Raw genomic sequence first — 13,932 nt, 5'->3', positions numbered from 1 at the left:
AGGGACGAAAACATGGGTGCATAAAAATTTTATAGGACGCAAACATGCAATTTTTTTTGTCAATTAGTCTAACCCTTAAAATTTTACATTTTAAGTTGAATAAATAAGTTTATCAAAATTTAAAAAAACCTAGCCGCCGCACAATAACACATCCTTGCCTTCTCTTCTTGTTTATCTTCTAAAGAGGGGTGATTTGGAGTCAATTTTGATCCAAAATCACCACTTTTGTTCGTTTTTATATTTGCTTTTATAATGAAATTTCACATAGATTAGAGTTTTCCTGTTTTATTTTGTGATTTCTTTACCTCAGTGTGTCCCGTCTTCGTGCGGTGTTTGTTTGATCGTCGTCTTCGTGCGGTGCTTGTTTGCTTTCCTATTTTTTGCGGTGTTCATTTGGTTCAGATTGACAGATCAACTTTGATCAACTACCGATTCAATCATTGACAAGATCATCAACGATTAAGATCCAAAGACATGAGTATTTCTCGGTTACTTTTATTTTGTCACATTATTTGTAGGCTTAAGCATGTCATTTTATGCTATTAACTTGGATGATGTGAATTTGTTCGCAGATTCATCCTTTACGTTTTTAGCGACATTGAATTTGTGTTTGTACCTGATGTATCTATCAATTTGAATAAATGAATGAATATTTTATTTTAGTCAAAAAAAAAATAAGTTTATCAAATAAGCTTTCATAGCTTAGTTTGTTAGAGCACCCGTTTAGTAAGCGGGAGGTCTTGAGTTCAACTCTCAATGAAAGCATAATAAGTGATTTTTCCCCCCAAGTTTGTCTCTTTTTCTTTCTTTTTAATAAATTTATTAGGGTGCTGCAAATGATAGGTGATGCTAATGTTTTATAAAAAAAAAAAAGTTTATCAAAATTTAAATGCAACAATTCTATCAATTAATATTTTGTAAAAAGAAAAAAGTTCTATCAATTAAACTGTATATGCTCGCTCATGTGAACCATGCAACTTTTTTTATAGGATCGAAAAATAAAATTTAATAATATTTTAAGGACAAAAAAACTTATTTAACTCTATTTTTATACACAAGTAAACATTTAAGTTATAGGAGACACAAATCATATAAGATAAGGAGAACCACAAACCTTATTGAATAATTTCGTATAATCTACCAATTGAAAATTTCAGACCACTCATTTCATCGATGATATACATTATGTATAATCTATTAATTGCAAAATTTTATACTTAAATCAAAGTTACATGTAATTGCATTAGGTTTTTGAATTTTTAGATTAAGATTGTGCTTTTACCTTTTATTGTTATTTTACCTATAAAATAAACCATATAAAAAATTGTTACAGCAGATGTTAAAATTCATGTGCTTTGGGAAATTATTTTTTTGTTTAACTAATTAAGGTATTCTCTGTACACAATTACGAAAATTAATCTTCAGAAATAAAGAGATTGATTTAAAGGATTGACTTCTCTCAACAAATATTTTTCCATTTCTTCAAATAAGATAAATATTTTACCACACACCGACTAAAGATCAAACTCTGAACCGAATATAGTTAAGAAACTCAAATATTTTTCACTAGATGTTATTGGTAGCTTTGAGAAACTTCGCTTCATTCATTTCACAATGATCAAACTCAATTTAATTTACAAGAAATAATTGCTATATATACACATTAACTTGGATCAAGTTCATCTAACTGGATCTTGCCATGTCAGCAATATAGTCTAATTATGATCTAATTAGTTGTTGCCACCTCACCTTCTATATCTAATTAACTATTGCCACCTCAGCATTGAAGAACTATAAGGCTAGAGGTTGAAGTAATCATATACCCTAGTATCCCCGCCCCCTTACAAACTTAAGGTGGTTTCAATACAAGGAAACACTTTACATTTGGACTTAACACTAGCATAGTTGGAAGGTAACATAGGGACATCAAGAAATTTGGATCCGGTTCCTCTCTTGTCCTTCCTCTTCAGTTTTATGTACTGTGCAAGTCTGAACCATCAATAATATTATAGTGTTGATTGTTAATATTTAATAAAAATCAATGGCTGAGATTAAATAGGACCATTCAGTAGCTGGAGAGGATCCAATTCCAAGAAATTTAATGTGCTTACTTCGTGAGTGAAGAATAGATTTATGAAAATGGAGTACTCATGCATGTCTTTGAATTTGTAGTGTTAATGGACAATTCATTATCTATTAAATTTGTAATGAATCAAAATTAATCTATTAATCCAAACAAAACAAACTATGTCACACAAGATGACAACGACGTCACACTTAAATGACGAAATCACAGCAGAAAATTCAAATATATGTGTGTAAACTGTGTATAACACTTATTTAAATAAAATAAGAGAAAAAATATGAAGATTACTCATCTTATATGAGTGATTTCATATATAAAAAACCCTAAACAAAACTAAGTAGAAGATAACAAAATTAGGAGCCGACATTCTTCTTACTCCATCATTTATAGTTGGATAAAGTTGTAACTTATGATTATGAATCCAAAATCTTCTCATAAACTACATCAATTTTATGAGTTCAGGTTCTCTCTATTTATTATCCCTCCATTTGGAGAGAGATAGACACGTTAAGAATTAGTGGGACCCATTAAAAGTGGGTCCCACTAATTTGTGGACCCCACTAATTTTTTCATGTGTCTATCTCTCTCTAAATAAAGAATAAATGGAGTGATAATAAATAGAGGAACCTGAACTCCAATTTTATCATCAGACATACTTGTAGTTGTTCCTTTAATCTTGCCAAAGATGTCTAAGTCTTTACTTCTACACAAAAACAGTTACCCTATGCTAAACATAGTTTTTATTCTTTCACTAAAGTGTTATCTTAACATTTCCCATTTGAATCTAACTTTTTTTTATGCCTATAAAAATTAGAGTACCTTTCGTTTGATTCACTTTTTTCTTTATACTAGTTTTAAATATGAGGATTTTTTTTTGTTTTTACCACCAATTTAGTTTGGTTTGTAGGTTAGTTCTGACATTAAGTGGTTTGAGCCCCCTCTCGATCGCAGTTGCGGGGGATCGAATCACGTTCCTTCTTACCAAGTTCAGTGTCAATCACCACTAAACCAACTAACGAGTGATAAATAAAACAATCTTAATTACATTATTAATTTCATGTAAGTAAATAATCTCGTCTGTTAATTTAAATTATAGACTGTTAGTAACTGCAAATCCTTTTCCTTAAATCTCACTCCTAATATCTCCAAAAATCTGCGTCATCTCTCGTATTGCCACTAATTCCTTCTCTTTCTGTCTATCGTTTATCTTTTTTAACCACACCACACACACACCGATTTCTCTCAAAGAAAAAAGCACAAAAATTCCAAAGCCAAAAAAGCAACATAAAAATTCTCAATCACACATATTAAACTACCCTTTCTCTGATACTTCAATTCGATCTTTCTGCTACTTTACTTTGATTTTGACTATATAATTTTTTTATTATTAAATATTAAAATAAAAATTATCCACGTTCATTAATGTACTAGTATATTTTTCAAAGTAGTACTATAGTGGACTAAGTTTTATTCCCAAAAATAATAGGCTGAGCAACAATGAACCACTTAAATGTATCTTTGATTCTATTTTTAGAGGATGAAGATTAATTTTATAGACGTAAAATTAATTTTAATATGTTTGATTTCTCTAAAATAGAATTAATTTTGTGTTATAAATTTTAGTTTATGATTCTATAATTAATTTTTACATTTAAATTTATTGTTCAGTAGGTAGTAAAATTGCATTATATATATATATATATATATATATATATTAAAAGAGGATAAAGTTAAAATTAAAAAAAAATGATTAAGAAAAAAAAATGGAGAGATCCATTATATATGTGTATATATATCCATTATATATGTGTGTGTATATATATATATATATATATATAATGTATCTCTCCATTTTTTTTCCTTAATCATTTTTTTTTAATTTTAACTTTATCCTCTTTTTACAATATGAATGGTCTATAATCATTTTTTTTTATTATTTTACAATTGAAAGAGTCCATTTTCAGGAGTCAAAATGCACCCAACAATTTCTCTTCATCACCCCTGTGACTCCAATATTTCGGAATTGGATTTGGTGCAGTCGTTTTTCCATCCAGTCGTTTTATAGTCGTTCGATCATGATCGGACGGTTTAAACAAATGCAGTCAATAAATAAGTTTTTAAATCATAACCGCCTGAATTGATCAGACGACTATAAATGGCATGACTGAAAAAGCATCTGCACGGAATCCGGGTCCCAATATTTCACTCTTTTTCTAATGCAAATATGAAACATAGACTTCACAACACTATAAAAACAAGTAATATAAGAGTTGTGCTCTAGTTTGGTGGGAACTCGGAAGCCGGATAAAATCATGATGTGTCTATCAGATCTTTCTATTGAAAGTCTTTTAGAGGATCAAGATTAATTTTATAGACGTAAAATTGATTTTAACATGTTTGATTTCTCTAAAATAGAATTAATTTTGTCAGTAAACTTAATTCTTTGAAGTTAGGAATTTATGATTCTATAATTAATTTTTACATTTAAATTCATTGTAGGTAATTCGAAGGTGTCTTCTGTTAGTTGTAATAGCACCGTAAGAATGATATGAGAGAGTCACGCTTAATAACAAGATTGTTGAATTTATATCTAAGTGATTAATATAACTTGTATCTAAATATCTTCGACTTTTTTTTTATAAAAATATGATATCTTTTTTTTTGTTACACAATATGATATCTCTATCTCGTGTAATCTAAGAGCATTAAATCGGTGTTGCTCTCAACTTTCGTCAACAAGAATCCAGGATAGTAAATCGTTGGAGTTTTTGCTCGATCCAGTTGTAACTTGCATTTAAATCCAAAATCTTATAACTAATAGATAATACGTAATTTAATTACCTCTTTTAATCTTACGTCTTGTCTCTAAATTTTCACTTATACAAGAACAATTAACCAACCCTAAACTAAACATAGATTTTATTCTCTTAATAATGTGTAATCTTAACCTTTCCCATTGAATATAACTTTTTATTCCCTACAAAAACAGAGTACCTTTCGTTTAATTCCCTTCCTACTTACTACTACTAAATCTCACTCCCTTTCATCTCCAACCAAATTTCTGCGTCATCACTCACATCACCACTACTACTCATTTCTCTCAATATTTCCGTTAATAAAATAAACCCAAAAAATTCCAAATCTAAACCCAAAAAAGCATATATCACACTACACATAGACCATAGTATAGTATAGTACCTCCTATTAGACTAGACCACTACTACCCTTTGTTACTTCCTTTCAATCTTTCTGCTACTTTACTTTTCTTTTGACTAAATAATATATATTTTATTACATATATTCTCACGCACCGTTTTAAAATAAGAAGAATGTTAACTTGTGCCCTTAATGCACATGTTAAGGAAGCAAAAATAGAAATTATTAAATGTTGATTTGTGCATTTTGACTTTTGAAGCATTAAATTTCTTGTATCATTAAATGTTGAATTTCTATTTTGGTATATCTTAACATGTGCCCTTAGGGCACATGTTAACAAGACCCTTAGGACACATGTGACCATTGCATGCATATAATTTGGATCGCTAATATTTTTAATTTTTTAATATTAGTTGAAATTATAAAATTTTGATATTTCGAAAATATTTATCGAACCAAATTAAACAAAATATTTTATACTAATATGTACATTTATATATTATTATAAAAATATTGTCAAAACAAGATATACGAATATAACATCTAGTGAAAATAAGTCATTTAAAATGAGATGAAAGGAGTAATAATTACACTTGAACGAAAAATGACAGATAATAAGTTATATTGATACAACATTGTTAATACATAACTTTTCGAACTCTTTTAGATAATCTACAATCGTTGGTGCTAGAAAACCAAGTGCCAGTATTAAAACATGACGATTTTAAGAACAAAGTTCTCTTGTGCTCAATCACTTTGCTTGTTTTGAAGGGCTTATGTTTCAAAGTAAAATCTTCGGTCATCGATTTTAGGAGTGCCGAAACTCAAGTCAAATTTAAACATGCATGTTTCTCTTCTATCTAATAGTACATCAGAACATATGTTAGCCTCAATACAAATCATCCCAGTATAGTTCAGTCAAAAAATTCACAGATGTCTCTTTCTTCGCAGATAATTCGAAAAGACATCCCGAATAAAGTTGCGTCTTTATATTAAAAATAAAAAAATGATCCACGTTGAATAATCTATATGAAAGTAGTACTGCTACAGTAACAAAAAGAGTCTTTTTATAGTTGTTGTATTCTATATATAATTATATAGTTTCAGTTTGTTCAGAACATACCTTTGAGTCTAATTTTCTTTTCCTGTTTTTGCGGCTTATCGCCGCCTTTGCCGTTTAGCTTCTGCTTTTTTCTGTGCCAATTGTTGCCAAGCATTAAAGCGGTGGTGCTTTTTATTACTCACTTCTTCTTCTTCTTCTTCTTTTCCTCACTTTTCAATCTTTGCAGTTTCTGAAACCAACCTTCATAAGCTAATTGCATTTAAAGCTTCTTACAAGAACAATTCTTAGCCATTATTACCCCTATATCTCTGCCACTTTACTGTTTTTTAGCTTATTCACATTCAATTACACAATCTCTTTTCTTCTTAAATAAAGGGTTGGTCTTGGTTTTTTCTTTTAACAAAGACTTTTGGAGTAGTACTAGTAAGTAAGAAAGTGACTCAACTAGTATAAAGGTTAGTGACTTAGCTTAATCAAAGTGATTTTTCTTCAAAATTTCTCTGCAGCCCATTTCTTTATTTGGTTTGAATTTTGAGTTTTTGTTATAAAGTTGTGATTTTTAGCATTTATTTGGATCTGGGTTGGTTTGTTTTTTTCTTATTAGTAATTGATCATGGTTTTGCTTTTGTGTATGTTTCAGATCCATAAGAAAAAACAATGTTGCCACAGAAACAAGCAGAGGAAGCAATAGTGAGTAGCTTCAATGAAACAGATCAACAAGAAGGAGTAATTGGAAGAGAAGAAGAGAATGAAGATCATTCATTTAGCATCAAGAACATTCTTTGGCATGGTGGTTCTGTTTGGGATGCATGGTTCAGTTGTGCTTCAAATCAAGTATAAAAATAAATAATCACTTAATGAAAAAAAAATAACTTTTTTGTTCATTTTAATTCATTTTGATTAATCATGTAACTTTTTTAGGTGGCTCAAGTGCTTTTGACACTGCCATGTTCTTTCTCTCAACTTGGCATGCTATCAGGAGTCTTGCTTCAAGTTTTCTATGGAATTCTTGGAAGTTGGACTGCTTATATTATCAGTGTCCTCTATATTGAGTACCGCACTAGAAAAGAAAAAGAAAATGTTAATTTCAAGAATCATGTCATTCAGGTATGTATGTTTTTGTTTTCTTTCTATCACCACTTGTTTCTGATCTCTTTCATAAAAAGACACTTTTCACTATTTGACGGTGAGTTTAGCAGAATCACGAAAAAAAAAAGTGTTGTTTTTGTCAAAATCACAACTAATCAGTCCGATTCTGCCAAACTCACCGATCGAAACATATTATGAAAAGTGTAGCTTTTGTCAAAATTACGACTAATCACTCTGATTCTGCCAAACTCACTAATCGAGGCATTGCGCGAGTTTTTTATATTACAAAGAATTGCAGTCAAATATAGCTGACAAACAAATAAAAAAAATCTTGATGGAGATTTTTGAGAAAGCTTTTAGAAAAAAGAGCTTGAATAGTGTAGTTTGTATTATATGAAATTTTGACTGAAATTGAAACTTATTGGAATGGATTTCAGTGGTTTGAAGTGCTTGATGGGTTGCTGGGTCCATATTGGAAAGCCTTGGGGCTAGCTTTCAATTGTACTTTCCTTCTCTTTGGATCTGTGATTCAGCTTATAGCTTGTGCAAGGTTAGCTCTATTATTTTTCTTGATTTCTGCCACAAATTTTTGGGATCAATCCAAATATAATTTCGTGCATATTTGGAATCACACCGAGTTTGATAAAATCATAGTAACATCTTGATTTCATCAAAATCATAGTGACACATGGTGATTCTGGCAAACTCACCGTAAATCCAAACTTCATCGGATTATTACAACGATTTTTACATTTTTGTTTGTTGAAACAGCAACATCTACTACATAAATGATAACTTGGACAAAAGAACTTGGACATATATCTTTGGAGCATGTTGTGCTACAACTGTGTTCATACCATCCTTCCACAATTACCGTATTTGGTCTTTCCTTGGACTTGGAATGACAACTTACACAGCTTGGTATCTCACCATTGCAGCTATTGTTCATGGCCAGGTAAATCAATAAAATCCTCCGAAGCACATTTACAAACACATAACACTGATGCGTCAACACAGATAATAATTTAAAAAAAAAAGTTAATGTAACTGTATATTGTGTCAATCTGATTAGTCTTCGTGTTTCATAGATAAAATCTAAAATTAATTAGTCAATTTTTTTTTTTTTTGAATAATTGAAATCATTAGAAATCATTATTATAAATGCTAAGATATGATTTTGTGAATAATGTTGCAGGCAGAAAATGTGACACATACTGGTCCAAAGAAATTAGTGTTGTACTTCACTGGAGCAACAAATATACTATACACATTTGGTGGACATGCTGTTACTGTGTAAGTTACAGTAGAATATATAATCTTTTTTCATTTTCATCATATCAAATTTTCTTCTTCTTCTTCTCTTAGCAGCTTTTGCCGGTTATATCATAGGACAAAAAAAATCATAGAAGATCTTTTGTTTTTTTTTTGGGAAATATAATGCCCATCCTTGCAAAGAAGGAAAATTATTTGAAAGGAAGAGATACTATAATGGATAATAAAATTTATATAAAGTGTATAATGTAATGTTTCACTAGGTTCCAAAAAATCATTATAGGTTCTAAGTTAGATAGATGTCATAGCCTTTAGTCTTAATAGTGTATTTAATTTGTTCTTTTTCTAATCACCGTTGATGAGTATGGTTATTAAAAGACAATGATGTCAAATTTTTTAATTAACTGGAAGAATATTGGTGTATTTTTTAATCCATCATGATTAAGGCATGTAGCTCCACAATAGTAGTATAAGGTTCATGGACCAAATAAATTAATTTTTGATTTGGTCTTTTGTCAATGTTTTAAAAATTAGATCGAATTTATCTATCTAAGAATCGGTTGTGTTAAAAGTTTCACATTGGTTGAGGGATGGATCAGAGATATGTTTATAAGTCAGATTACTTTTATATATGTTTATAAGTAGAGATAATTTAGTCTTGATGATTTTGATTACATAAATTTTTGGTTTCATTGATTTTTATTTTTTGTATTTTGCATTATTTATTGTTACTTTTTAAATACTTTTTATTCACATTGATGCTTATAGACATAAATAGTTATTCACTTTTTTCCCTAAGAATGTGTTATGGAGGAATCTGGCTCATTAAAAAATATACTACTAAGATAAGATATAAAATAATTTATCCTTTGAATGGTTTTTACCTTTTAACTTTTTAGTGTTTTTTTTTTAAATTATTCTAATTTAAACTATATTATATATTATGATATGTTTGGCTGGCTTCCACTCCCATTCTATTGTACAACAACAAGTCCCTTTTGTCAAATGCATTGTAATTGAAAGTAATCTTCTAAGTAAAAAAAAACAAAGTGGCAATAGTGCCAAAAGAGTAAACAAAAGTGACTTTAATTTTCTCTAACCTTTTATAGAAATTCCAATGTGACCAATTATTGTGATTATTCCTTGATCTGAATGCAGAGAGATTATGCATGCCATGTGGAAGCCACAAAAATTCAAGTACATATATTTGATGGCAACTTTATATGTTTTCACATTAACAATTCCTTCAGCTACTGCTGTTTATTGGGCCTTTGGTGATCAACTTCTTAACCATTCCAATGCTTTCTCTCTTCTCCCTAAAAATGGATTTAGGGATGCAGCTGTTATCCTTATGCTCATTCACCAGGTAATTAATTTTTAATCCACACACTAATTTTTTAATTTTTTTTTTGTATTTTTTCACTAATTGTAACAATTTTAAGAGTTTATGTCATTGCCTTATTATACTACTTATTTTGTATTTATTTGAAAAAGTATAGGAATAAAAAAATAGTGAAACTACTATATAAATAAGCATTGTTTTTGACTTTTTTCTCTAAAAAGAAGAATAATTATTCCGTATTTATTTAAACCACTTTCAATAGATATGTTACATCACACCTATTGCAATAAATGTTCCATTAAATGATAATCAAAACTTTTCATATCTACTAGTAGTATTTGGTAAACAAGTCAGTGAACAAAATTACTATACACTTTTGAAATAAATTCAAAGAGTATATGAGTACACACGACTTAGAAAAAACTACTGCATGCCAACTATTTTCCACTTTTTTTTATAGTCAACCAGCTAGAATTTCACTTTTTAAAATGAATTAATAGGAGTATTAGAGTTCGAATTTCGGTCCATGCATATTACATGCTGCTCACTAGCTAGGACAACTATTTTCCACTGCTACTATAATATTAATTAGGAAAATAGTATTATTTAACTTATAACTCACATTAACTTTTGTATTCTCTTATCTCTTTGGTTTCTTCATTTCATTTTATCTTTTTTTGATATAAACATCTTAAAATTAAAAATATTTTTTAAAATATTTTCTATGATAAAATAATCTTTTTTAACTAAAATATTTTTATTATAGTAGGATTAGAAATAAGATTATTATAAACAAAAAATAATATTTTCTTCATATTTGAAGTGACAAATAATTTGAAAAAAAAAACTAATCAATATTAATGGAATGAGTCAGAGAGTAGAGTTAGGACCAATTTTTTTTTTTTATACAAGAGTTAGGCACCAAAATTACTCACAGTCAAAATTGATTGAAAAAAACTATTTGCTGCAACAAAAGCACATCAAATAAATGCATTGGTTAAATTATTGAATAAAAAAGTTGCAACTATTACTACATATGTACGAAAAAAGGATTCTAATTTTTACTCTAATAAATGTGTGTGCAGTTCATCACATTTGGTTTTGCGTGTACTCCATTGTACTTTGTATGGGAGAAAGTAATTGGAATGCATGACACAAGAAGCATTTGTCTAAGGGCACTAGCAAGGTTACCAGTGGTTATACCTATTTGGTTCTTGGCTATCATTTTCCCTTTCTTTGGACCCATTAATTCTGCTGTTGGAGCTCTTCTTGTTAGTTTCACTGTTTACATCATTCCTTCCGCGGCTCATATGCTCACTTACCGAAAAGCCACTGCGCGACAGGTAATTCTTGTCAAATCACCGTTAATCCAAACATGCATATTTTTAGGATTTGGATTCTGTGCAATGTGACTACATGCAGTCAGTAAATCTGGACTGTTCGATCAAGATCAGACAGCTCATTTTAAGATCAATTTTTATTATAAAATCTGATCTTAAAATCTAGACCGTCTAATCATATGATCAGACGGTCTACATGTAGCCGCCGAACCCCAATCCATATTTTTACTTTGCTTTATAGTTTTGAAATTTTCAAAGTGAATAATAGAAAATGATGTTTCAAACAATATCTTTGCAACACACCCTACATCATAGGATTAGATTTAATTAATTATTGCATTATGTAGTTTCATGTGCTCAAATAGATGAGTGATGTTAGGTTAGTTATACTTTTTATAGGTTTTTTATTTCATGTGAGACTCTACATACTCTAAAGTTGGGTTTGTTTAGATCATTTGAAAAAGCTTTAATTAGTACGATTCTATGATTGTTACCTAATCATCTTATTAATAGCCTATAAAATTATTTTTTCAATGATAATAAATCATAATTAGATCTCTTAAGGTAATGCCACATGCTTGAATATGCTTTTTCTCATAAAGTTTGACTTATTCACATGATTGGAATAAGTTACATGTATATACTATGATATAATCGTTACCTAATGATCTGCCTAATAGACTTTAAAGATGTTTTTTAATGTCAAAATCTGCCAAATTATTGTGTATGTACATGTGGAATTAATTTCACTAGTATGGTATGACTATTCAACAAAAAGAAAATGTAAATTTTTATATAAAAAAATAAATAAATGTAAATTAAGATATTGAACTGAGGTGGTTAATGAGTTCCTCCTAAAACGAATTGTTTAGGAGAACTCGAGTAAGATTTCTGATGAATATAATTTTTTGTCAGACTTTCTTACCGACTTACGGGGAGTCCCCTCCCCTACCAAGAAAAAGTATACATGGAATTTTGTTTCAATAGAGCATGGTATTATTGTAATTATCTGAATTTAATGGAGGGTATGGATGTAATTTAACATTCCATGGACATCCGCATTTGATGGGGACTTACTCCTATATTCCACCATTAAATTAAAGTGACCACTATAGTTTAAGAGAGAGAAAGAGATAATATGAGAGAGAGTAGAAGAAAATGTTGAAAAGCATTTAAGGCTTGAATTTGGAAACATTAGGAGAAGAGGTGGAAACTGGTGGGAAGTCATTTTCGTTTAGTTATTTTGCTACACACATACTACAGTTACACTACCGTACTAATGTCTCTATTGAGCTGGCATATTTGATTCATATCTTTCTCCAATTATTTAATCAAATTAGGACAATATTTGGAAAATATTTTGTAACTATAGTCCAATTATATAATGAACCTGATATAGTTGTTTTCATTTGCTATATAATATCATTTTTAATTTTATGTGGTTTCATGATTGCTTCTTTTTTTGGTTGTTTTGTGAGTAATTCAATAGTACTATAGTTCAATGTAACACCTACACTTCATATTGGCGTAACCGGTAACTGATGTGTGACATGTGTTTGTGTTGGACATCGTCATCGTCAGACACCGATATATATATGGTTAAATTTAGTTATTCTAAATTTCTCAAATTCTTATTGATATTGATATGTTACTGTGTTAGTGTTGTGTCTAGTGTATGTGTCTGTATCAGCGTTTTATAGGGTATAGTTTAGTAGGGGCCTTTCTCTTGTCACTCTTTAATGAATCTAACTTTGTATTATTATTATTATTTTTGTAGAATGCTGCTGAAAAACCTCCTTTCTTCATGCCAAGCTGGACAGCAATGTATATTTTCAATGCATTCATTGTGGTATGGGTATTGGTGGTTGGGTTTGGGTTTGGTGGATGGGCTAGTATGACAAATTTCATTAGACAAATTGACACATTTGGGCTTTTTGCTAAGTGCTACCAATGCAAGCCTCCACCAGTTATGGTCGCAGCACCACCCCCTCATGCCCTTCATCATTGAAATTACAACTCACTCCCCTCAACATAGAAGAATTCAGCTGAAAAATCTACTCTTTTATTATAATCTCATAGGTCCCTCAATATTTTGTAACATACATGGAGGGATATAGTAGTAATACTTCACCCCCCTTCATTTGGTGTGTGCTGGATGTGTGTTGTGCAAGTGTTCTTTTTCTTTTCTTTTCCTTTGTTTTATTATATAGTTTTTTTTTTCTTCCACCCTTTTAAGATTAGTTGATTAAAAATAGTGTGGATGAATGGTTATGATTCCTTTGCTATAAATGCATAGGCTAATTAATTAAATTACATGTGTTTTGGTATCTTCCTCTTTTTCATTTGGTATCCTACTTTCTTTTTATGTCAACTTTTAATATAGTGAAAAGATTTTGCATCTCTTTTATATGTGCTCATAGATTCAATCTATGTTGCACCGGCACGACGCTTCACTATGTTTAGTGTTCTACGCATATCAGTCTTTGACACGACATTAACACATTAGTTATATTAGGTTATTTTATTTCTCAAATTATTGTTGGTGTTGAAGTGTTCGTGTCTTGTCCGATATTCGTGTTTGCGG

General features: G+C 29.8%; 1 protein-coding gene and 1 non-coding gene across 2 annotated transcripts; both read left to right on the top strand.

Annotated features, from left to right (window-relative positions):
* Positions 1-691: 691 nt before the first annotated feature.
* TRNAT-AGU lies at positions 692-765 on the top strand. Its single transcript has one exon. It is a non-coding gene; the product is annotated as a tRNA-Thr (tRNA).
* A 5,230-nt stretch (positions 766-5,995) lies between these two features.
* LOC123892736 (auxin transporter-like protein 2) lies at positions 5,996-13,675 on the top strand. Its single transcript, XM_045942592.1, has 9 exons — positions 5,996-6,760; positions 6,946-7,139; positions 7,227-7,412; positions 7,832-7,944; positions 8,166-8,349; positions 8,590-8,687; positions 9,825-10,032; positions 11,094-11,351; positions 13,126-13,675. The coding sequence occupies exons 2-9, from the start codon at positions 6,963-6,965 to the stop codon at positions 13,354-13,356; spliced, it is 1,455 nt and encodes a 484-aa protein (XP_045798548.1). The 5' UTR covers positions 5,996-6,760; positions 6,946-6,962; the 3' UTR covers positions 13,357-13,675.
* The last annotated feature ends 257 nt before the right edge of the window (positions 13,676-13,932 follow it).

Source organism: Trifolium pratense, linkage group LG6 (genome assembly GCF_020283565.1).
Source record: "Trifolium pratense cultivar HEN17-A07 linkage group LG6, ARS_RC_1.1, whole genome shotgun sequence".
In the NCBI taxonomy this organism is placed as follows: Eukaryota; Viridiplantae; Streptophyta; class Magnoliopsida; order Fabales; family Fabaceae; genus Trifolium; species Trifolium pratense.
This window is presented reverse-complemented; position numbering and strand designations above follow the sequence as displayed.